Source organism: Lepisosteus oculatus, chromosome 26 (assembly GCF_040954835.1).
Source record: "Lepisosteus oculatus isolate fLepOcu1 chromosome 26, fLepOcu1.hap2, whole genome shotgun sequence".
Taxonomy (NCBI): domain Eukaryota; kingdom Metazoa; phylum Chordata; class Actinopteri; order Semionotiformes; family Lepisosteidae; genus Lepisosteus; species Lepisosteus oculatus.
In genome coordinates, this window is record NC_090721.1 from 480,904 (window position 1) to 506,058 (window position 25,155).

Here is a 25,155-nt window from a genome sequence, read left to right on the forward strand (position 1 = left end):
CCCTCCACTGTTAATCCAACCACACACACCAGCACACCAGTTTTATTTAAAACCATTTAATTTTTAATGACATTATAATGAGCAGAGAGAAAATATATTACACTGCCCAGGTCTGCACATTCATTCTCCTTTTCCACAATCCCAAGAGGAATGATAGAAAAACGAATTCCAAGGAAAACCGCACAGAGCCACACAAACATACGTACATCTGCGCAGACAGGAAGAAAAGGCTCATGCTCGCGTCCCAAGGAAATCCAGCTTTCAAACCTTGTGAGAAGTGCCATTTAAATGGGTAAGACCAAGGACTGGCATCGGATGTAGAAGTGTTTTGCATCTTGTTTTATAGGAACTGTGCTGCACCGCTCGCCGCATGATTGAGAGGAAGGAAAGCTTCCCTCTATGACATTTGAATCAGTCCTATTTGTCCTATTCTACAATTAAGCAAATAAAAAATAGACCACTGGAACACGTGGGATAAAAATGAAAGCCTTTCAACTTTGGCTACCTCGATTAAAAGCAAGACTCCCTTGGGCAGACAGACATCAGTCATCGGCACCACACTTCTACTTATTTACAAAGCTAATCTTAACCACAGGGGAGGGCTGGTTTTTTGGATCAGGATGGGGAGAGGTCAAACAGGTCTAGGGAAAATCATATATGCAGTGAACTAGCACAGCCTACCATGTGGAAATCAACTGTTTGTGCTCACATTTTGAAAACTACCAGCACACATAGCTACGCTAATAAAATGATCTCCGGGAATGGAAGCTTAAACTAAAAATGGTATTTATTCTTCTGAAGAATCAAACTGACATTTTCCCCGTCTAGTTCCACTCCAGGAGTCCAGTGTAGGAATGCCTTATGTACGAAGTTAAAACCCAAACCGCTAAACCAGGGATCTCAAACTCAATTGCTGCAGAGCTCGTCATCTTCAACGTTTCGTTTTTTATTCACATTCTCAGATCTATTGTTGATCTACTTCGCTGCATAACTTGGCCCTAGAGGGCTTCATAATGTACCTGAACTGAAATAAACGTCCTGTGTAAAACTCTAGGAGAATTCCTGTTTATGAAAGAATTAGGTTTCATTGACTACAGAGGTTGTAAAAAAACACAGAATGGACAAGTCCCTGCAGGAATTGAGTTGGAGAGCCCTGACTCAGCCCGTGTTACAAAGAGGGGTGACTAACCAGATCTGATACCAGCCCCAGATGGTGAACCTCCAGGGTCAATCCTAACTTACAATAAGAGGTGGGCAGGATGGGTTGACAGATCCCGGTCCCACTGTATTATTCACTCAAAGGGTGTGAAAAAAAAGAGACTCTTCAGAAGCAGCAGCAGCAGAGCCCATTTGGTCACCTGCCCACATTTCTGACTGGGACAAACCAGGAGCACCTGCCCTTCTGAGCTGGTAGTAGCCCAACTCCTTCACTGCACCACAATCCACTGCAGCAGCTCAAACATGCATATTTCTCTGCGTGTTGTTTACATATTACGGTAGAGCAAGTTCTAAAACTTGTACCCCTAACATGTCAGCTGCTTCTCACAATTGGTGTTTTAGCCCCAGACCTGCGGCATGCGGGGCTGTGCAGTGGCAGGAGCCTCTTGGATTGAAGCAGCAGCTGCTCTCCTGTGCCCTCGCAGCCGAGCCCTCACCCTTTCAGACAACACACAGACACCAGTAGTTCACAACTGCAGACCAGAGCTCATTCACATTTGAAAGTAGAACATCTACAGACGCACACCTTTTAAGAAAAAAAAAGTTTTCTCCTCCCAACTACTGAAGGAAAAAAAATAACCAGAAAAAAAAAATCCTACCCCCTTGTAAACATCTTGCCTCAGTGAGCCAAGCTTGAAGGAACTCTAGAGAAGGCAATCTGCTTTAATACAAAAATAGAGCTTTTATTGTTTTTATCATTTTGTACCTTTCATTGCCTGAATTTAGCTTTGCCAATCACCCCTCGCACACATTCATACCCCTCTGTCACAAACCCAGCAGCCTGCTCGTCCTCCAGCCGGGCCAGTCTCAGGCTCCTGGGGGGCGTTTGAGCCCCACTGTCCGCGCGGGTCAGCAGGAGGCCTGTGGACACCACTAGCGAGCCTCTCCCACGACCGGCTTGATCCCCAGGCCGGCCTCACGCGTGTCTTCAGTGTTTCAGCCCAACGCACAGGGGGCTTCAGCTCTGCATGGCTCTCTGGGCTGTTACCGCCAGCCGAAGAGGACCCCAGAAATATCCCCACTGACTGAAGGCACACAGGCCTTGTAAGGTCTGCATCCCCTCTGCCGAAGAATCATATCACAACAGTGTCTTCTGGGCAGCCCACAGTGGGTAACAAGGCCTTCTCGCACAAACGCCAGCACAAAGCGCCAAACCCCGCTGAGGCGGCGCATTCAGAAACGAGAGATAGCAGATTTCCCGTCTGAGCGATTAAAAAATAGCCGAAAACAAAATTTCTTAGCAATAGGTTACTGTAACAGATCACTCAAGTTTTCCACACCATTATGGAAAAAACTTGCCGAGAACAGTCCCGTTCCAGTGGTGCGATGCCCTTGATGAAGGCCGAGTCACAGTATGAACCAGCAGCAGCGCTGTTGGCAGGACAAGCACATAGCAGCGGTATTGGAGACTGACATCCCCCTGGCTTGGGCTGCTGACCCCTGACCCCTGGTGCAGCCCGGCACCGCCCACAAGCCCGGCCTCCGGCACAGACGAGACAGCTGCCGAGATCAAGCATTCCGTTTAAATACCTTACGCACGCAAAACAGACACTTGAGGTTTTTTTAAAAAAGGAAAAAAAATGAAGTAGCCTCTGAGCTACAATGAATACAAAATAAAAACACTTCAGTACACCCAATTTTCTCCCGATTCATGCCCCCTGCCCCCACCCCTGTGTCCGGCACTACCAATGTGCCGCCACTCACTGCACCTTCCTCCAAACTCGACTCACCGAGAGCAAACCGCCGGCGTCCGAGGACACTTCACCAGCGGTGACCAGTCATTAAAAAAATACAAAACCACTGAGTGTTACGAGGAGAAAGTGTTTTTAAAGGCAGATGACCAACTCCAGGTACCTGTACGCTTCACGATGCTGCTTCAGCTCGACCTAACGGACAGCTGGGCCAATCGGCGTTTCAAAGAACCCAAGAGATCCACTCTGTGGTCCAGGGCCGTGTCCCGCCTTGCCTCCCGCAGGTCCACCACGCGCCGTGTGGAGTCTCGCTGGCGTCTGTGCTCCAGCTGGGGAGCCCATGTGACATGCGAGTGCCTCACGCAGGGGGCAGGCCAGCCAGCGACCGCAGGAACAAGGCGCTGCAGGGAGTTTGTACGAACAGCGGTGATGCCAAAGAAGAAACACCCGAATAAAATCACTGTGCCGTTAAATCACACACACACACGCCAGCACAAGGGGATGGCAAGGAACTGTCCAAAAGTACAAGAGGTAGTCTAGACAGCGAAGCAGTGCAGGGGCGGGTGAAGAAGAAAGTCGGGCTCCTCTAAAGCATCATGGCCACGTCCGTCATCATCGCGGACGAGCCTGGACCAGCAGGGGCTATAGCAGGAGCACTCCCGCAGACTGCCTGCGCCTCGGCCCCACGCCCGCTTAAAAGACATCCAGTCCTTTTATTTCCCCCCAGCAGAGGAAAATTCGGATTGGGCTTTTTTTTTTTTGCATTGAACATTGTAGAAAAGAATCAACGCCTGGTGTGCAGTCTTACCAAAGCTGTATCACCCTTCCCGAAAGACACCACAATACGGAAGAGGACCTATTCTCCCAGGGGCCCGCCTGCATCTGTGACAAACTGCTACGCAATACCTCCTCAACACCCAGCAGCAAAAGCTCAAAAACTCAACTTTTTAAGACTGATTAACCTAAAGTCACTAGGTGGGTAAATGTGTGGATCAAGTATGTTCACCTGCACCCTGAAATAAAACTGACCACTGTACGAGCGCAGGCTCACTGCTGTCCTGCCTGCCTGTCCTCGTCCCAGAGCACTCCTCGCCTGGGGACCCTGCTGAACAAATAACGGGTAGTTTTGGACCACGGTCCTGTAACAATTGGCAGCACTCAATGTTCCTGCAATCTTTCACCAGAATCGCCCACCTTAGGAATCGGGCATGATCTCGAATGCCCTGTACACCTCAGAAAGAAATCATCTGCCCAGCTGTGACACGCCACTCTAATCTCATCACAAAACAATTCACAGGTCCCAAGGATCTGATCCATCCAATTGAAAAACAATCTTTCTCAGCACTGAAGATCAGTTATTCAGGGATTTGCTTTTCAACACAAACTAACACTCCAGCTGAGCAGATGGGATGAACCGTGGTTGAGCCCCACCCCTGCGGTAAGGCCTTCGCCAAGCAGGGGAGAGACGAGGACAGGGACTGGCCTCTCACTGCACCTCCGGAAGAAAAAAACAGCACAGTTCTGAAAGAACCAAGGTGGAGGGTGAGAGAGGCAGGGCAGACATGTACAGAGTCCAGTCCGGGTTCGAAACGCTTTGTTCAAGTAAACTGTGTGTCATCGTTTGCGGTGCCAAATCCCCAACCCCTTGGCCCCTTTCCAAAGACCCCAGACGCCGAGACAGACGGTGCAGAAACTCCCGCCCGCTCCTCTGTGAAACCTCTGCAAGGCCCAAGAGGCAGCGCAGGGCGTGTGGGGGCGTCGGGGTCGAGTTGGAAATCCAACATTGGTAGCAGCTCAGTTCTGCCAAGTAGCCATCCTGTGGGTCTGTGCCTGGGACGTCCTGATGCCAGGGCCCGGAAAAGATCGCTGGCAGCTCTCCTTCCTCACTTCTTCCTCGGGTGCTGGCGCCGAGCCTGCAGTCGCTGCCGGGCAGAGGACTTGGAGCCAGAGCCGATGGAGAAGGAGGCTCCTGGCGTGGCGCCTGCCGTAGAGAGAGGTGACAGGACGTCAAACACTAGAAATGCTCATCTTTTAACACCAGGGCTCACTAGAGCCCTCCCGGCTGCTGCAATACTATGAAGCACCGGAATGCAACAAAAGCGCACATTAAAGACTCAATTCTAGCACCAGAAAACACGGTTCATCTGGTTAGGGACGTCTACTGATTGTGAACTTGCATAATGCCTGATGCTCTGCAGATCCACAGGCAGAGCTCACAGGACGCAGTGTGCTGGAGAGAGGCAACGGGAACTGCAGGAAGACGCACTAGGGCTGCACTTACCAAAAGGTGTGGATGTTAGGCCGCCGAAGCCTGGGGCTGGAGTGCCAGGGCTCCCAAAGGGGAGGGGTCCTCCAGAGGAGCTCTGCCCAAAAGCCGGAGTCGGAGTCCCTGGGGGAAGACAGCACATCTTCCATCAATCTGGAACACGGCTCCCCGTGGCCTCTCCGCCTCCTGAGCTACCACACACAGCAGCAGCAGAGGCAGGGGGCTTGCTCTAGACCCTTACCAGTGGCCCCCCAGCACTTTCCGTTTCCAAGAGCGCAGCGAAACGGGATGGCCGAATGTGCAGAACGAAGATCGAGCTTTTTCAAACTAGCAAAAAAAATATATGTTTCGGGTACCAACAGCATCTCCCGTGTCAGTTTTGAAGGAATGTGCCAGTGCCCCTCCGTTCCGACGCCCTTCACGGAGACTCTACAGGCCAGGTCAGCCATGCTTACCGTCAGCTCTCGGTAGGAAGTTCTCTCCTCCCAACACCCTAAGAGCCGCGCAGAACGCGGAAACTAAAACGCACGGAAACGAAGTATCGCGTTTCCTCTGCGCAGACAGGTGACCTGGGCCGGGTCGGTCTGCAGCAGCAGCGTGGCGGGTGAAGCCAGCTAGCGGTTCATGCCAGCCGGTGCAACGAGTGGACGCAGCCCTGCAGCCAGCCGGCCCACGGGGCCCCCGCAGGCTGACCGCCGCCAAAATTAGAGCCCGCTTTCCCAAGGCTGATCCCTGGGGAAAACCGGAGGCCTTTTAAACAAACGCTCAGAGCTTGGCTTTTATAAAGAAATCCCATGCCTCCCATGCCAAATATTAGCACGAATACACCTGACCTGGATGTGCTCGACACAGGGCTGGAGAGCTACACACAGCGCTGCCTGAAATCAGGTTATACTGCTGCCCTTAAACACAGCAGGACCATCGTAACCCTGAAAACCTACAACAATCCCTTAAGCGTCCTCTGGAGTAACAGACTGCACACTTCACAAGCTTCATAAAAAAAACGACGCCCCCAAGATCTGACTGAATGAAAACCGTTACCCCAGGCAGGATCACCTCAGTCTGGACCTGCGGCCGAGAGGCTCTCCGCTCGGTGTACTCACCGAAGGCAGGCTTGCTGTCCTTGGCGTTGCTGGCCCCAAAACTGAAGGCCGGCGACGGGGCAGCGGGGGCGGCGAACTGCGCGCTGGACAGGCCCGCCCCGAAGCTGAAGCCCGCAGTGGGCTGGGGGGCGCCCTGGCTGGCGGGGGGCGCGCTGGCCTGAGCGCCGGCTGCAGCTCCGAAGGAGAAGCTGGGGGTGGGGACGGGCAGGGGGGCGGAGGTCTGCGTGGTGGAGCCGAAGGCCGGCGCAGCAGCGGCAGCGGTCGTGGTGCCGAAGGAGAAGCCGGCGGAGCCGCTGCCGAAAGCCGGCTGGCTGGGAGTCCCGAAGGAGGGGGCAGCCGTGGTGGTGGTGGCCCCCCCAAAACTGAAGGGGGTGGCCCCTGCTGCCCCACTGGCCCCGAAAGTGAAGGGCTTGGCTGCCGCCGCTGGCGCCGCGCTGCCGAACGTGGCCGGCCCGTCGAAGGAGGGCTTCCCGAAGGCGAAGGTGGCCTGGCTCGCCGCGGGGCCCGGGGCGGTGCTGGCGGGCGGCGCCCCGAAGCTGCCGAAGGCGCCGGCCGCGGGGGTCTGGCCGCTGGAACCCTGGCCGAAGGTGAAGGCGGCCTGCGGTGCGCTCTGAGCCGGGGCCGTGCTGGCCGCCGGCTTGCCGAACGGGAACGCCGAGCCGGAGGAGTTGAAGGTGGGGGCTGCGCTGACGGCGGTCGCGGCGGCGGCGGCGGAGAACTGGAACGCGCCGCCGGCGGTGCTGGCCGGGGCAGCTGTGCTGACGCTGGCTCCTGCGCCCCAGCTCCCGAAAGCAGGCTTAGCCGGCGTCTGGGTGCCAGACGCAGGGGCGGACGTGCTGGCGGAAAGCCCAGTGAAAATGGAGGCTGCGCTGGTCGCCGCGGTCGCCGAGGAGGTCGTCGCTGCACCGCCGGTCGTCCCGACTGGCTGCCCGAAAGCACTGCTCGCCGTGCTGCCCCCGAACACCGGCTTGAACGTGGTCGCCGCCGAGCTGCTGGTGACAGCTGGTGCCGGTGCCCCAAAAACAGGCTTGAAGGCGGAAAGTAGGGGCTTGGCGTTGGGTGCGGAGGTGGTGGTGGTGGTGGCGAAGGAGAGGGCCGCCATGGGCTGCGCCGTACTCGCCAGCCCGAAGCTCAGCGCGCCCGTCTGGCTGCCGGAGCTCGCCGCGGGCGGCGCCGCCGGGGTAGCCGAGGGCTGGCTGGCAGAGGCAGCAGGCTGGGGCAGCTGGGCCGGGGCCGGGCCAGGCTCCGTCTTCACCGGGGCAGCGCCTAGGATCGAAGAAGCCAGGACTGGAGGGCTGCTCATGCTGAACGTCACCACGGGGGTCTTTGGCGTCTCTGCACCAGCTGCAGGAGAGCCTGTGGAAAAAGAGAATACGGGAAAAATCAGCAAGAAAGGATTCTCGGCTCTTTGAGAATCTGAAGAGCGAGTCGCCCGTCACTGCTTTGCACTTGCTCTTGTATTCGCTAAGTGGAACCCCGACAGCAGGGGGCGCTGACCTGTGTTGGGGGCAGTGCTCAGTGCAGGGCTGTTCTGCATCTTCCGCAGGGACTCCAGCAGGGGGCTGGCAGCTGTGCTGGAGGCTGGAGCGACACCACTGGAGGAGGAGGAGGAGGAAGAGGGGGGTATGCCGGCCATGCCTGGGTTGCTGGCTGGAGCCGCGATGCTGACTGAAGGGGGTGTTGGGGCGCCGGCGGTGCTCGTGTAGAGCAACAGGCTGGCAGTGCCCAAGGGGGAAGAAGCAGACACTGCCGCCTGCGAGAACAGGGGTACAGCAGGGGCTGGCGTGGGTTTGGCTGGCTCTGAAATGAGACAATCAGCGCACTCTTACTTGACAGTTTTAACTAGCCAGGTTAGTAGAGACTTCTGCCTTCACTTTTTTGCTTTCCACATAAGTAATCTGAGTTTTCTTTTGTCGTAGTTGGCTGAGCATACACAGGTATGTAGGACCGGAGTTTAAACAGGCTTGAGCAGAGAAACACCTGGCAGGAGGTATTTAATGTTGACAAGTACAGAGTGTAACACGCAGTTTACAGAAATAAGCTACAGATGCAAAGTGGGGAACAGTGGACTTAAAGATAATACCTGTGAGAGACTTACAAGTGTGTCTTTTAGACAATTTGGGGAAGCTGAAAACGGGCATAGTTAGAAAGCATTGTTAAAAGTGTTAAATTTCAAGAGGGATGATATTACATTTGTGTAATACAATAGTATGTCTACATTTTGTCTAAAAATACTGAGTATAGTCTTAGCTGCAATGTTACAAAAAAAATATTGCCACCCTGGACTGTTCTAGAGAAGAGGAAGGCTTAAAGAAATGTCCTACTCTTCTTAGTTTAAAGGAACCTTTTTAGTCTTTTAGATTGAAGTACTTGAAATACCCAAATATAAGACAAGTCAATGAACTTCATAACCAGCAGCAAATCATGAACTAGACACAGTTGAGAACTGTGAGTAAGTGCATTTGAAAATGAAAATGGGAGGCATTTCTTTGCAGAAGAGGTTGTTGGAGTATGGGACAATCTACCCAGCCATCCTGTTGAAGAAATGCGACTGGATGAGATTTATTGGGCTAGATTACCTTGTCACGTTTGTAACCTTATGTGCTCATGAACTGCCAAAAACAGAGCAGTATTGATCAGCTTGTCAATTTGTTGTACAGACAAGCTAGTAGTTAATGATTCTTCAATATTCAGTGTCATACTGAGTGGCCAAAAAAAAAGCGAGCAACATCGCAAATCGTCTCTTGCGCATTTTCGGTAAAACGCGAACATGTGTAAAGACTGGGCCGGTGATGTATGGAAAGAGGATCAGCTCCAGTGTCCCAGACTCACCAGGTTCCTCCAGGACTTTTCTGATCCTGTGAAGAGCTGCTTTCTTCTCCGAATCCAGGTCACTCACAGTGATCGAGTATCCCAGCTCAGGGGGCGGCGGCTGCCAAGAACACAGGCCGGACAACGTGACCGGTGTTCGTGTGAGGGCTTAGTGTTTCAACATATTTCAATCACAGCAGACCTAAGCCGCAGTTACTTTAGAGTGTGCACAGTGTAAAAAGCATAACCGTCAAATCAGTACCTAGAAAGAGGTACAGCTAATCGACTGGGGCAACGTATCAAGATGCATCAGTGTGCAAGAAGTAAAGGAACAAGAAGAGGTTAATTGCAAACTGAAACGTAGAAAGACAAGAACGGCATTTTGGCTATGGAACATCTTCAGGCATGTGAGGCTTTCTTCCAAACAATCCGACGAGGTGGGAGTTGAGAAAAGATTAAAGTTTCTTTGCAGCAGTGACACTTGTCACCCTTACTGACCTCTCTGCTGCAACTAGCTGGATACAGTTCTACAGCCCACCACTGGAACCGGGAAGACTAACTTTATCTTCCACCGGACAGCTGCACAACACCGAAAAGGTCTACACTGCTCTTCGATCTCTGCTTCAGGGGTTCGGTGCCACACAGATGCAGCTGGGGCGCGCTGGCGACACCTTACCAGGGTAATGCTGTCTCCCCTGCGGCTGGACACCAGCTGGATCTTGCGCTTGCGCTTGCCTTCCGTGCCCCGCGAGGCCGGTGAGGAGGGCGCCACGGGCACCGTGGGCGCCGGTGAGGGTTTCTCTGCAGCAGACGGCACAGGAACAGGGGGTGAGCGTGTCTGTTCTGCTGCACGCTCTGGGTCTCCTGGTCCTGCTGACCTGACCCGTACTGTCATCTTGCAGCTTCTTTTCTGTGGCTGTCCACACTGCCTCACAAAGTACAGACTGTTCTTGCATTGTGCGACTCACAAGTTCGATTCATTCTACCGTCAGAACGCTTAGCACTGCAGTGTCAGAACTTTAGCTACAATTTCAATACGTTTCAAACACACCATTAACTTTCAAGTTGCCTTTGGAATCTTAAAAATACGGAAAACAACTGGTTATCAGCGAGAACGTGCTGAAAACCTGCCAGTGTCTACATGGGGCTGACCTGTCTCTCTGGCCTGGCTCTTCGGGGTCGAGTCCGACTTGGCTGCGGACAAGAAGGTGGACGAGAATGCCTCCTCTTCCCTGCGCAAGACAGAAATGCCACACACAAGACCAAATGTTCAACTGACAGCATGAAACACAGGCAGCTCTCCTTTAACAGTAAAGCACAATTCTAAACCTGCTCGGTCATTCAGCTCTACCCTTCATAGCACAAGTTCTTCAGCGAATGATGTGGAACAGAGACCTGTGAGGTCGTTGTCAACTGCTGTCCACAAACAGGCCTCACAAACACCTCATCAAAGAGCTACAGACCCATTTCTTGGGCCTTTGTTTGCTTTGAGCTGCATTCAATGTCAGCAAAAGCAGCAGAAAGATGGAGCTGTGCTCAGGGTCCTGGACAAATGACTAGACTAAGGTTGAGAATTCAAACACTGCTGAGACGCTGCTGCTGTACCCTTGAACAGAGTACAAACAGCCCAGATTGCGCAAGTAAGTGTCGGACAAATATTAGTGATTAAGAAATTAAGCCGCTGTTGCACATAACGTGTCCTGAGCTCCTACAGGTTAGGTTTTGGATCCCTCCTTAGCTAGGCATGAGATGGTCAAAAAGTGGTTTTTATTACCTGAGCTTTTTGGTTGGTCTCTCTGGGGTCTGGGAGCGTGAGGAGCCAGGACTGGACAAGGGGGATAGGCTGAGAGCTGGGGTCTTCTTTTGCTGAAAATACACACACAAGTCACTGAGATCCTCCTCCTTTTGTGAAACCCCATGACTTGAGGGCCTCTATGACCTCATGAGGTCCACGGCCAAGGCAGTGGAGAATCCCAGCCACAGCTGAAACGTCACGAGACTCAGGGCTCAGCCAGCGATGTCTGGGTACCGGAGCAAGAAAAGCTTCTCTGAAAAAGCACATCTTTACTGCTTAAGACCCTCAGGAGCCCCAGCGGCTCCTCGTGTTGACGAGCTTTCCAAACAAGTAAAGATAGCAAAGGAACTGGACTCGGGTCCAGCTGATTTCAGTTGCTATGAGTTGTCCAAGTTTGGCAGTCAAAGATATTCGGTTAATTACGTGGGCGCGGACTGCTAAGGTTTGTATTTCTGTAACATGAAAATGACATTCAAATTAATTGCAAGCAAAATAATTATTGGGAACGCCTGGAACAAGTCCTTGCGCTCTATGAAGCTCCTCTCTTATAAAAGACGCACACAAAGCAGCAGCCCCCAAGACAAACTAGTGGGCAGTATTACTTTCTTGCAGATGCTCGTGGTATTCTGGACTCTATAGGAGCCACTCTTTAGATGAGTGGTTCCTCTGCACTCGAAACTCTCATCCGAAAGCGCCGGGCAGGGCGCCTCACCTGCAGGCAGCCCCGCGACGAGCTGTAGGAGCTGAGGATGGGGTTGCGGGCCGAGCCCAGCACGCCGCTGGGGGCCAGGCCGGAGCTGAGGGAGCTGACCGAGGACGTGCGAGATCTCTTCATGAGGGTCTCCTCCGTGAGCAAGGCGTTCGCCCCGCGCTTCAGGGTCCCCGGCCTGCGGGGGGACGGACAGGGAGGGAAAGAGGAAGTCAGGCGCGTGGCGGCGACCAGCCGGGGCCGGCGGATCATGGCAAGGCGGGCGGGCGGCGCGAGAGGGCCTACAGTGCAGACGCTTACTTGGGCACCAGCTGGGAGGGAACCCCGTTGGCCAGCAGTGGTTCAAAAGCCGAGTGGGCGCTCCCACTGCTGTCGTGCCTCCTGAAACACAGGGCAGAGCGCCATTACTGCGCAGGACAGGCAACAATAACGCCAAACACAACACCTCCCGGGCACTCCACACAAGGGCATCACGACTTGAAGACAACTGTTTACTGGTGGAGAAAATGGCCGAGACTGTTAACAATGGAATGAAAGAATGAGAGACAGCAACATGAAGAGCTGCAGTCCTGTCAGACAGTCACGGGTGTGGACGAAAACCGCACACACCTTCTCTTGCTCTCTTGTCCCTCACTGCAGCTCCTTCCCTCCTCCTCCTCCACCTCTCTCTTGCGCCCCTCCTTCAGCGCGGTCAGGACGGCTTCTTTCGAGCAGGGGTCCACCGAGGCCCCCAGCCCAGGAGCCAGCGCGGTCAGCGGAGAGGACAGCCGGTCAAACCTGCAGCCAGTCCAGAAACAGTGTGAGAAGGGGAGACCCTTCTGGACCTGGTTTGTGCGAGTTTGTGTGTTTCATGTGGGTTTCCTGCTGGTGGTAAACTGGCTTCTGGGAAAAATGGCCCTGGCGTGCGTGCGAGGGGGGCAGAGCGAGCGAGCGTGTGTGCGAGCGTGCGAGGGGGGCAGAGCGAGCGAGCGTGTGTGCGAGCGTGCGAGGGGGGCAGAGCGAGCGTGCGTGCGTGCGTGCGAGGGGGGCAGAGCGAGCGTGCGTGCGTGCGTGCGAGGGGGGCAGAGCGAGCGTGCGTGCGTGCGTGCGAGGGGGGCAGAGCGAGCGTGCGTGCGTGCGTGCGAGGGGGGCAGAGCGAGCGTGCGTGCGAGGGGGGCAGAGCGAGCGTGCGTGCGTGCGTGCGAGGGGGGCAGAGCGAGCGTGCGTGCGTGCGTGCGAGGGGGGCAGAGCGAGCGTGCGTGCGTGCGTGCGAGGGGGGCAGAGCGAGCGTGCGTGCGTGCGTGCGAGGGGGGCAGAGCGAGCGTGCGTGCGAGGGGGGCAGAGCGAGCGTGCGTGCGAGGGGGGCAGAGCGAGCGTGCGTGCGAGGGGGGCAGAGCGTGCGTGCGTGCGAGGGGGGCAGAGCGAGCGTGCGTGCGAGGGGGGCAGAGCGAGCGTGCGTGCGAGGGGGGCAGAGCGAGCGTGTCCTGTGGCGAAGGGGAGTATAGACAGGGAGGGACAGACCCCAGCTCCCCCGCAACTCTGAACTGTATGGGATGACAATGGACAGAGGGCCACGATCAGGACAGCACGTGGCAGCAGTGGCTCTGGCGCCGGAGAGGCCCATACTCACAGAGGGGAGCGGGTCCGGCTGGGTTCCGGCCGGGCGATCTTCACCGTCACGGGGCTGCGCGCCGCCGGGGAGTTGCGTGGCGTCAGGACGTTCTTCCTGCGGCAGCCGTCCCACTGCACGGGGGGCAGCGGCCCCAGCGAGGGGCAGCCCGGCTGCTGAAGGGGGTAGTGCCGCTGGGGGGTGATGCTGAAGCGGCCCGCCGCGCCCAGGCTGTCCCTGCAGCACACAGAGCGACAGACCGTCACCGGACCGCACGCAGCTCGCACCTCCCGCCAGCGTCTGCGTCCGGCCCGTCCGGGTCAGCCCACTTCCTATCCGGTCGCGGAGCCCCCCCCCTAGGGCTCCAGCTGCCCAAACATCTCGGGGCACTTCATCTCCAGCCCTGCTGCACCAAGCCGGCCCGGTCCGACAGCCGAGCCCCCCCGGAGAGGCCGGACCGCGGCGAAGCAGCAACTCCCACATTTTCAAATCTTGGAGGGAAACCCCGCCGCTGGCTTTAAACAGAGGCGAGCAGACCGGCGCTGTAGCACTTAGGAACAAACCCGATTTATTTTAATCACAGCGCCGTCTCACTCTCCGCAGTAGCAAAGCACAGAGGTTGAGCCGCTTCGCCCGGCTGGGTCTTACCCGAATGACAGTCTCCTGTTGGGGGTGTGCACGGCATGGTTGGGCCGAGCCAGCCTCTCCCGGAGCTCCCTGCTCGCCCCGCCGGCTCCGGGGCTGTCCGCCTTACTGAGGTAGCTCCCCATCAGCAGGTCCCGGGGGCTGAACACAAACGAGCCGTTGCCGCCGCCTTCTGCCTCCTTCTGAAAAGCGCCCCGGACCTCCCAGCGCCGCTCGCCTCTGGGCGCCGCCGAATCCCCAAGCTCGCCTTTGCCGGGGCGGCCCTGGTGGCCCCGGGAGCTGACCCGGCCCGCCGAGGGCACGCCGTTCGCGGTCTTGCCCGGCAACCAGCGTCTGAGCGCCGGCGGGATGGCCAGGGCAGGCCGAGGCTGAGGGCCGAGCCTGGTGTGTTGGGACGGGCCGCCGGCGTGGCAGAAGCAGGCGACAGTGCACACTCCAAGGATGAACAAGACGTAAAGGAAAGTCGGTATGTAATAAAGAGCGAAACAGAAAATCGCGACAGCCAGGAGCGCCACAGAGATCAGCGCGATCCGCCGCTTCTCTCTGGGAGACATGGCGGCAGCGCGCCGCCGGAGGACTTTAATATCCCATAATCCTGCCGGGCGCGGGGCGCGCGGGGGGGCCGGTCTCGCTCGGCGGGCAGGAGAGGCGCCGGGAGCCGGCCTGTGCCCGGTCAGGGGCTGACCTCTGTCCACAGTCACCTAAACCGACGAAGCGGGTTTGCACGTCGGCCGATTCACCGTCAAGTCGGTTATTTATATTGGGATTCCTCTTGAACTTTTACCGCAGCACCATAGAAAGTGTTTTCATGTGTTCTCACTGCGTGGTGCAGCAGTACTACCACGCATGACAGATGCACTACAAAGCATTGTGGCAACAGCACGATTGTAGGATGCAATTTCCCTGATTAGAATTATAACTTTCAAGAGAATCAGGTGTGATCAGGGTGAAACTCATATTTTATGCCAGCAGTGACGAGGACACTCGAGTGTAAAAAGACCCCGACCATCGGATGAGACGTAAAACCGAGGTCCTGACTGTGGTCATTAAAAATCCCAGGGCGTTTCTCGAAAAGATTACGGGTGTTACCCCAGTGTCCTGGCCAAATTTCCCATTGGCCCTTACCAATCCTCCTAATTATCCCCATCTCTGAACTGGCTCCATCACTCTGCTCTCCTCCTCACCGAGAGCTGCTGTGTGTGAGAGTACTGGCGCATCATCCAGGTGGGGCTGCACACTGGTGGTGGAGGGGATCCCCATTACCTGTAAAGTGGAGTGTCAGGAAAAGCGTTTACAAACACAAAAAAAAACATGTAACCTTACTTCCAAAGGGAAACTTTTTGCCCCGGGAATTACCAGGATACTGCTTAACTTTATCATGCATATCCCACATTTCTGTCAGTCGATTGAGATAAGTTAAATTTACAGCCTCAGAAAATGTGAATTTCATTTCTTCTCATTGAGAGAGATCTGGGTCCAGATAATACACTGGTTTGATGCAGAACTATTCTGTTTGCTGGACCACAGCAAACCTGAGAACTGTTATGTGGACTTTAGTCTGCCTTTATACTGTAAGGAGCAGTGAGTTGCAGTTTCACAGACCAGGATTTAGCACTAATCTGGGATGATTACATGTTAATTGAAGTAAGCAGGCCCCCTACTAGTGCTCATGGGGCCAAAGCATGGCCTGAGAGCTATGTTAAAGGAGCTTAACACATTGAAATACTGCAGTACGGTGCTCTCTCACTGGGCTGTGATCTAACAAAGACACTGATTTATTATGGCTGGAGGGGAGGCAGCAGATAGCACTGTCTCACTTTCTCTCCTTCGGGCCCTGGGACGCAGCCAGGAGTATGACTGGAAATGGGAGATTAATTACTGGCAGAAGTGTTTTTGAGCAAAAAGGATCAAATTCACTAGCAGCACATTCACATCCACAGGACTCCAAATTAAACGTTTGCTGTAGAAATCCTAAGCAGTTCAACTCGCCTTAATTGCAATGCTCTTACGTTTTCTTAATTCAGAAGGAGAATTTGCGTTCCAGACAAAAACAAACTTTAACAGTATCCATGTTTCCTTACGCTGCACTGTATTTTGACAAATCATTCTCATTGAACTGGGTTGTATAGTGGCTCAGTGACATGGACAGCTGTCCTCTAATGGGACAATAAAACGTTCCCTTCTTCCTTCAACGTGCTAGAGAGAAGTGCGAGTGTGGGCACTGGGAACTCCCATAACTTCACCTACAAGACAGTCCTGAAAAATGAAACTCTTAGGACTTGGGGAGCCATATCCTCTGGGACTCCTGTACATACCCTGAATGCTTGTAATGGGCAAACAATCCTTCTGGGTTCAGTGTTTGAAGGTTTTTGTTCTGTAATCCCGCAGGATTTCCAGAGCTCTCGTGCGGGACCTTTCACAGGCCTGCTGCAGAACGACGGTGCTGAAATGATTGTTCTGTCCCGAGGGGAGGAAAAGGTTCCAGCTACTGAAGAGCCCTAGATGTGCTTTTGTGAGGACAAAAAGGTTTTGTTTGTCAAAAGGCTTTTTTTGCGCTGGAGGCTGGAGTGGGCAGTTGAACGTGTAGAAGATGACTCCACTCTGGAAAAGTGAAAGACGGATAAACAGAACGTTTCCTCTGCTTTATTGTGCAAGGAGACGCAATTTGGTTCACCTGTAAGAAGTAAAGCCGTACAGTAGTACAGCCCGGTGAAGCACGGTGTGAACAGTGCGAGGCACAGAGGTACGGTCAAGCACAATGCAGGCTGGGGGGCCACCACAGGGCTACACTAAAGCCCAGTGTGAAGGGGGCTGAAGGACCAGGAGAACAGTGGACACTCACAGGGTGGGATGGGGGTGGAGTCGGAGCAGGTGCTGGGATTCCGGGATTCCTGGGTGGGGGGGCGTGTGGACGGCTGTGGGCCCGTGGCCAGCCGCCAGGAGGGAGGGAGGGAGGATGTGAGAGGCTCTCTGTCAGCCAGCTGTGAAATTCTGAGGGGACACCTCACTTCCTCAGCCGGCCGCTTCCCCTGAGCGCGCCCTGTCTCTGCCCCGCGACCTCGCACTGCCCACCCCTCCTTCGTCCTCTCGCCATCTCCCCGAAGGCCAACGGACACACCTCCCGCGCTCCCCGCTAGGACTCCGGGGTGAGTTCAGTCCAGGACCCGGCCGGCTCAGGCGCCGTCCAGGACCAGTCCAGGACCCGCCAGGTTCAGTCCCAGAAAGCAGCGCCTTCCTGGGCCACTCTAGACAAATACAGGAGGAAACTTTTACAGACCATAGAAAAGGGGGAAAAAACTGAAAAGAAAGGAAAAAAAAAACTTGGAACGGAAATGAAAGTTTCACAACTGATGCAAAACTGTTTGACAGCGACCTGATTCATAAAACATGGTTATATACACAGTACAGAATCCTGCAAAAAAGTCTCAAGTGGATTCTGGAATGAGTTCCGGAGCATACCGTGCGACTATTTTTAACTGTCTCCATCAGTGTCCTTCCCTCGCCCGACCAGGAAACGCAATCAGGACGGATAGCATTTCAATTTAAAGATCACCCTCACCGTTGCGGGATCAGCGATGCTTAAGATGACGCAGCGAACAGGAATATGCTCGGTACAATAAAGACTGGGTCGTGTTTGGGTGACTCCGCCGAGAGCCGTGTTGGGTATTGAACTGAGTGATGTGCTGGTGCCGCCAGGGGGTGTGTCGGGACACAGGCCCGTGTCCAGCGTGTCAGACTGACAGTGCCTCCGGTCTCGGTAACGGACCCGCATCTACAGCCGGTACACAAACTCTGGCAATGTAAACAAAGTCATGGATAAGGGCGTGACAACAACGCGCCACGCCATTAGGGAGCAGTTTTCCCCTACTGGAAACCTACCGAAACGTACAGAGAATCCCACATTTTATCTAAAATACTTATAGAACATTCTGCACAATTTGGGGATGTTATTGAGTAGAGCTCTTACTAACCTAAGACTGCAATGAGACATGGTTCCCCAATGTTTTTTTTTCCCCCAGACGCAAGTGACTAACTGGGTCAACAACCAATCAGGTAAAAGATTTGAGCTCTGGAAGGCGGGGTAGCTGGGTGATTGATGTGGAAATTGACCAATTGGACGTCAGGAAGAACGGGTGTCGTAAAAGGGGGAGGGGGGTTCTGGGCGGGACTATAGCGATGGACATTCCGATCATCCCAGAGGCGGGGCTAAACTAAGATTGACGCCGAGACCGCCCAAGAAGAAGCCGGAAATACGAGCAATGGGTGGGCCACTGTATTAAACTAGCCAATCACATCGCCAGGTTTTCAGTGTGGGCGGGGCCTGCGCCGGGTGCGCCTCGGCGAGCTGGGGGTGTTCGGCAGGCAGGCTGGAAGGCAGCTCCCGGGGCGGAGAGTTGTGAACTACAGAGTGGCGAAGAAACTTCGTCGGGGCGCTTGGACGTTTCCCTCACTGCCTGGTCGTGCTATTCTAAAACAGCACTCCGTCCTCGCCGCCCGCCGCGATGGACCGGGTGAAGAGCTCCATACAGCAGGTCCCCAACCCCATCCCCAAGGTGCTGAGCCGCCGGGCGGGCGCCAGCAGCCTGGACGCGGAGCGGGAGAGCTTCGAGCGCAGCCAGGTAGGAGCGGCGCCCGGGGGGCTTGCGGTCCTCCGTGTAACGGGTCCTGAGGAAAAGGCAGGGCAGCCTCCTGCGAGGGCCGGCAGGTTCCCAGCGCGATTTCCCAGCCGTCCCAGTCCCAACCGGGGAAAGGCGGCGCGGCGGGCGTCCGCGAGCGGGTCTCGAGCCGGTCTCGAGCGGCTCTCGCGGGGCACGAGCCGGGGAGTGACGTAGCGGGGCCCCCCCGCCCCCCCCGGCTCTGCCCCTCCGGCCCTGCCCCTCCGGCCCGGCGTCGTGCTCTGTCGCGCCTCGGACCGGCGTGGAAATTCAGGTGACCCCGCCTGCCACTCGCGAAAGCGGTCCTGGGGGAGCGGGCGCGTCCGGGCAGAGCCCTCGGTTCGGACCAATACGGCTTGATTTTGTCGAAACTCGCCTCAAGTGACCGTGTGAGAACGGGCCGTCGCCTTTCCTCGGCTGCTGTCAGTTCCGATATCTGTTCCTGACGACTTCTAACCTGTTCTTGTGAGATCCGTCAGCTGGCCGTAGCGATTAGCTGTCAGAGCGGCTTGAAGGGCTGATTTACAAGTAAGCGCACGGACCGGGATGTTGGCGAGTTAGTTATTCACGATCCCTGGGCTTTATAACTGAGCTGCTGGCTTTAGAAGCCACAGTGTGCACAGTGCAGGTGATTGAATGGTTGTGTTTGGGTTTAATAGGAGAAAAGGGAACCGTTTATCTGGCATCCCTGATATGAAGGGATTGCAGAAGGGTGTTGCCTGACTGGTGCTGAGAGTCTGTGGGCGCTTGTCTGGGGGCGAGGGGGTGATCAGGGGTTGGGCCAGCTGTGTGTGTGAGAGGGTGAAGGGGCACTGTGGCCCAGACGGGTCCCTGGAGCTGCGCACGTAAATTTGAGCCGAGAGCAGAAGGGCTGGAATATCACCAGGTGTGTCCTCACGAGCTTTGCGCCTCGTTTTTCTGGCGAGCCGCGGCCTGCTGGAGGGGCTGTTTCGGAGCTCTAGCCCTCTGACCCCCCCCTCCTGCCCCTCGGACAGCAGGCGCTCGTCCTGAAGAGGGCGCTGCTGAGGCCTGGGGCACGTGGAGTGCAATCCCAGGAGGGCCAGGGCGTGAGAGTCTGGCCTTGCAGCCGGGAGCGCACTCGCATTAATCTGTTTAATCTCGCGCATTTGTCAGAGCTTAAAGGCAGCAGAGGGCTGTGGAAGAGTGCTGGTCTGGACTCGGAGCTCCCCTCAGGACCCAGGCCCGCCGAGGCTGAGGGAGGGCGAGAAGCAGGAGGTCAGAGGTCAGGGCTGTCGGCTCGAAGGACGAGGTGGTCCTCGACTTCTCTGGCGCTGGGAAGAGAAGTCGGGCGAGTGGCTCTGCCCGGGCCGCCCCAGTGATGAGCCTGGGTGAGAGATATTTAGCGGTACCTCATGGCCTTACGTCATGGGAAAATAATCAGTGATTCATTTCTAAACTGCCAGTGACAGCAGACACAACCACACTGGCCTCAGTCCTGTCCACTCCTGGGAGTGTCCCAGTGGGAGCAGCAGGACCTGTTTCATTCCCTCCTGCTCTGAACACTGGTGCGGACGGAGGATTTCCAGTGCGGTACCGTGGCTCGGTTTCCGCAGTCCTGGTGCACTCGATCTCGGAGTTTCCTGGCTGTTGCACTATTATTAAATTTATCCTAGAAGTAAAGTAAGAATCTGTTTGATTGAACCTTTGGACTCGTAGCAGGAAAGGAAGCAGAGGTCTGGCAGTGCAAACAACACAGAGAGTGTTAAAATTTAAGGAGGTGTGTTATAAATGAGTATTGGAGAGAAATAAAAATGCTCAAACTGGCTCTACTTTTTGCATCGCTCCTGTGCTTGCAGCTACCCGTTGGGTAGTCCTGGGGCAGCTCAGGAGCCGGCCGGGGTCTGACAGACAGGGGGCGGGCCCAGGGCTGCTGTCGCAGGCATGTGAATGAGGGGGTGAAGCAGGTCTGTCTGCTCTGGCTGCTGGCTGAGGGAGAGCACCGGATCCTGCCCGTTCCAGGCCGGGGTCTGGGGGGGCAGAGACTCCATGGAGCCTGTGCAGATGAAACTAGGTCAGATTAGTGAGGCCTCTGTGCCTCCCCTGCTCCTGTGTGGGAGAGGCGACGGCTCTGGAGGGGCTGTGGGGGCCCTGAGCCTCGTTGACAGCGGGCATTTTCAACGGTGCTCTTTAGTGGGTTCCCATGACAAGCCCATACAAGGCTCAGGGACACCCCAGGAGCTCCTTTAAGTAGCAGCTTCTCTTGGAGTGTTTGCCTCCTCTCAAGGAGAGCGGAAAAATGAAGTGTGGGCCGCTGATGAGACGCTTCCCCAGATCAGCCAGACGTTGCTCATACTGTGCACAATTTGTAAGCAATATGTGCCACCAAACCCATAGCAGCCTTGTGGAGAGGAGACGGTGAGACTGGAAAGCTTGTACATTCTGGGCAGGAGACCAGCTCATCCTACTTGTTTCCAAGCGTCCTGCTGAAATGTGTTTTCTGTGCTTCAGGGGTGCAGTTGGAGTTTTGAAAGGGGCGTCGGGGGTTGTTGCTGCTCCTGCCCTGAGCCATGGCCTTCGGGGCACTGGGTTCGACTTTGGAAAGGCTGGTGTGCAGAAGCAGTGTTTTCAGCCTTGAGCCTCTGACCTTCTGTGCAAAATTATAAAAATAGCTTGGCAGGGGCCTGGATAATTGTTGTGTGGGAGTGTAAATAACACAGTCTTATTGACCAGAGCGGAGCCTGGCTTCCTGTCTCGGATCTGCAGGGGGGAGGGGAGGGGAGGGGAAGCTCAGTGAAGGCAAATTACTAGTTTCTCAGGCACTTAGGTGGGTCATCGTCTTGCCATTAAAAGTGAGGTCGCTTCACAAGCTGCGGAAAGGTCCCAGCTGTTAGTGACTGCCTGCTTTTTTTATTTATAACGTTTCATGCTATTTCAGTCACTTCTGCTTTTGTTGAAGGCGTGATGCCTCTCCCAGAGTGCCAGCAGGGACTGGCTAGCCTCCTGTGGGTCCTGTTTGAGTCGCAAGTTGCCCGCAGTGCTGTTCCCTCCCTCAGCATGAAGCAGGCGCCCAGAGCCTCGTTCGCACCTCTCCTCTCAGGAAGGGCTGGGGTCTGGCCTCTGGCTCGGGGACGCTGAGCTGTGTGGGGTTGCTACAGGCACTTCACGTTTTCGGGCAAGGTTAGGAGGAAGCTCAAATGTCAGCTGGAGCTGTTAGTATTACTAAAGCCTGTGGACGGTTCTGTGAAAGGGAGGCTGCTGGTTGTACCTGGGGAACAAAGTTGCACTGACAGTAAAGCTAGTTTCGTTCTAAACAAGGAGCACTCATCTCTGAGCACAACCCCCCACCCCCTGGCCGCTCTCCCAGCCTTCCCAAGTCCAAATCAACAAGCTGTACTGGCAGGACTGATGAGTTAGTGCTGCCAATGCAGATATGCTCAACACAACATTTACGGACATTTTAAGCACCAAAACGTTATTGGACATTTACATACATCACATAAAACCTTATAATGAGACAGACTCACTGTCTGTCCCTCAGGCTGTGATCTCAGGTGATCTCATACTGGGCTGCAGCTCTATTGAGTTTCCTTCCCCAGTAGAACTGGGAGCTGTTCTGATTCTGGCAGGTGTGGGAAATCTGGAATTAAACATTATTCCTTGTAGAAAATCTGTGATCCCAGAGTATTTCTCACAGTGCAGCAGAAAGTGCATTTCTGTCTCTGTTTCTCCCTGCTGGCAGTGGGAGCACAGTCTTTCCTCTCTGGGCAGACAGTTCTGTCTGTGTCCAGTTTCCATGGCCAGGCTGTGGTCACTGAGTCTGTACTTCATGAGGGTCGCCATGATCAGATGTTCAGATAGCGTTGCTCGTCTTTTCAGGGTCCTTTTGCATTCAAGTGTTTGTTGTTTGTGTGGGTGAGGTGGTGTTGGTTGACTGCGATTGGTGTTGTTTTGGCTGTGCTGTCTGGAGGCTGGCTGGTATCAGTGAGCTTCAGGACAGGCTGGCTGAGAGGGCTCTTCTCTGGGCTCAGTTCTTGGCTCAGTTTTTCAGCTGTAACCAATATTTTATTGCCGTCCCCTAATTGAGCCCTGTGGACATTAAGGTGTTTTTCTCTCTCTCCTCTCTCTGTCGGCTGTTTTCAGAGAACTCCATGTGCAGGCTGTCAGTCCTCCAAGTCTCTCGGTGCTGCCCAGGGCCGTCCCTGGCCTCTCTGAGCTCTAGCCCTGAGCCCACGCAGTGCAGTTTCCCGGTCTGTCTGTGCCGGCAGTGCAGGCAGCTGTGGAATGCAGCTGGAGAGGGAGGGGGGGTCTGTGTTCCCCTGGGAGCAGGCGGAGCAGCACAGGCCCAGGCAGGCTGGCTGTAATCCTGCCTGCTCGTTTCTCACCCCTAGAGAAAGTATGTGCGGAAAACACTGAGACAGCAAAAGCCCCTTGCCTCGGTGCCCTCAGTGCAGTTCTGGGGATTAAAGCTATTCAAGTGCTGGACATCAGTGCGACCCAGGACAGTCCGGGTGAAAGTGCAGCGATAATCCCTGCGTACAGAGGGACACTGTCCGGTAATCACCGCTTCCCTTAACCTCAAAGGCAGGAACACTCAGCAGCATAAAGTGCAACTCCAGACGGTCTTCAGCCAGGCAGGGTAAATATTTTAGTGCGGTGAACCTCACAAAGTCGACGCTGCAGGAGGATTCCCCACTGTCGACGGGGAGTCATGCAGGAGCAAGAGAGCATCTGCCTACTTTCTGCTCTCCAAGAGAACTAAGGGGACAGCGATTTCTTTAAAAAAATAATCTAATCGATTTGTAACATCAGTGTGCAGATGCACGTCAAAGGCATTGATACAGAAGGCAAAATTATCTCCCACTTGAAATGCCAGGTTTGTGAATTGTCCAGTGTTCACGCTTCAGGTGAAGTGGAAGTAGCCAGTTCTGTGTCCTGGCAGTCCCCTCGCACGCCCTCACGCTGCCCTGGGCCTTCGACCAGCGGCCATCCTGCACCTCTGCCGGCCAGACGTCTGCCCACCGAAGAAGACTTTGTGCTCCCCAGCGGCCCGCAGGCCTGCAGGGAAGACCGCATGGCAGCCTGCTCTCTCGTGCTGAACGAAGCGGATTATCTGGCACTGGCGAGATGCCGGGACCAGTCGCCGGTCAGGGAATGGCCTCCTCCCATCCGCAGCCTGGCTCGTCTCCGGACGCCGGGGTCCAGCAGGCATGGGAGCAGCTGCCTTGTGGGACCAGGGCCTGACTGGAGGCAGAAGCGGCCGGCTGTGCAAGACCTCTGTTTATTTGTGCCTGCGCGCTTTCATCTGGAAGTAACGCCTGCTTTCGCCAGTGTGCTGAAACTCCTCCACTGACGCCTCGGTGCGCCCACAGACCGGGGTTTGAGCTGACTCCCCAACACGCGCGTCCCGACGGGGGGCGCAGACGGCGGGGAGACGGAGAGCGGACGTTGTTGAGGGGATGGGATCGTATTCACCGGGGCACGAATTCCTCTGTAATGGCAGTGTGTATCATGATCCTCGCTAATGTCTCGGAACAGGCCTGATTATTGAGCATTAGCGGGCACGCTATTGATCCTTGGAGGCAGGGTTACACATAATTCAATCCTGGATGAATCTAAATGGAAAACATTAGCTGACGCACAATGAATCTTTTCAGATGACGGGCTTGCTTCTGAAGATGGGAACAGCACTCTCTCCATGTGATTTAATTCAGAGTGAATGTGGGGGCCCTTAAATTGAAAATACATGCTTATTTTTAACTTTTGTCAAATTTAGCCTTAATTTAGCCTTGCACTTCTGTGGTTTGACCACTAGGTTGCACTGTGTTCTGATGCTTGTCCTGGTCTATGCTAATAGTTTGATTAGTATTCCTCACAGCTAAGACTTGAAGCCAAGGTCCTGGTTGCCTGTGCTGATTGGAGATATTTCTCAAACTCTGGGCTTGATAACTCTTCTTCACCTGATCTTGGTGCACACACGTGTGTACACAAATCTGCTGTGGTTCAAGACGGACTGGTAAACAAGCAGTTATTTGGGATGAAAAGCATCGCATGAAATTAGCTTCTTCCTCTTGAACAGTTTTCTCATGGTGTGGATTGCGTTTTTAATATGGTCTACTTACAAGACTCTTGGAGGACGTTGCTGTCCCGTGTCTGGTGGTGAAGATTTGGGGCAGTTTCGTTTTTACTAGTTAAATTGTAAATGTTTTAATAAACTATATAGTAATATAGTAAGAGACAGGTTTTGGAATGAAAAATGCTTAGTTCGGGGAGAATATCTGCCTTTTTCTTGCTTCCACAACTTTACAAGTCTGCAGTTTTCCAATACTCAAAGTTTTGGGGTGACCTGCACTGGGAGTTGCCAGGAGTGGGGCTGGACCACTGTTCCCAGCTCTGCAAACCCAGGTTGTGTGCTTTCATATGGGTGTTGTCTTGCAGTATACGTGTGGGCCACCAGAGGGTGCCCTAATCGAAGCATTATGCTTCAGTTCTGTGACTAAAGGGCTGCTTATCCCTGGGCCTGGAGAGCCACAATCCAGCAGGTCCTCAGGGTCTCCTTCACATCAGTTTAATCCATTTAGTAAGTACTTTCAGTTAAACTGGGGCTGGCCACATAGTTAGAGAACTACAGCGGACTGGGATTTGCAATGCAAATAATTTCTAAACCACTCAATCGATCAAATAACATGCTTAGTCAGTTGTAATGGAATTGGTAT

General features: G+C 54.7%; 2 protein-coding genes and 1 long non-coding RNA gene across 3 annotated transcripts in view; 1 reads left to right on the top strand and 2 right to left on the bottom strand.

The window, feature by feature from the left end:
- Positions 1 to 40: 40 nt before the first annotated feature.
- On the bottom strand, positions 41 to 15,046 carry pom121 (POM121 transmembrane nucleoporin). Its single transcript, XM_069184488.1, has 13 exons — positions 13,830 to 15,046; positions 13,203 to 13,418; positions 12,203 to 12,370; positions 11,894 to 11,974; positions 11,597 to 11,771; positions 10,864 to 10,955; positions 10,242 to 10,321; positions 9,766 to 9,890; positions 9,111 to 9,210; positions 7,776 to 8,078; positions 6,279 to 7,634; positions 5,191 to 5,298; positions 41 to 4,890 (listed from the first exon to the last, which is right to left on the bottom strand). Exons 1-13 carry the CDS (start codon positions 14,378 to 14,380, stop codon positions 4,793 to 4,795), a joined length of 3,453 nt encoding a protein of 1,150 aa, XP_069040589.1. The 5' UTR covers positions 14,381 to 15,046; the 3' UTR covers positions 41 to 4,792.
- Positions 15,047 to 16,449: 1,403 nt separating this feature from the next.
- On the bottom strand, positions 16,450 to 17,784 carry LOC138225157 (uncharacterized). Its single transcript, XR_011183737.1, has 2 exons — positions 17,386 to 17,784; positions 16,450 to 17,071 (listed from the first exon to the last, which is right to left on the bottom strand). It is a non-coding gene; the product is annotated as an uncharacterized lncRNA (long non-coding RNA).
- A 368-nt stretch (positions 17,785 to 18,152) lies between these two features.
- Positions 18,153 to 25,155, top strand: part of hip1 (huntingtin interacting protein 1) — a 47,206-nt gene continuing 40,203 nt past the window's right edge. Inside the window, exon 1 of the mRNA XM_015367688.2 lies at positions 18,153 to 18,445. Coding sequence (XP_015223174.2) covers positions 18,329 to 18,445 — 117 coding nt within the window. The 5' untranslated portion in view covers positions 18,153 to 18,328. The remainder of the gene's footprint in view (positions 18,446 to 25,155) is intronic.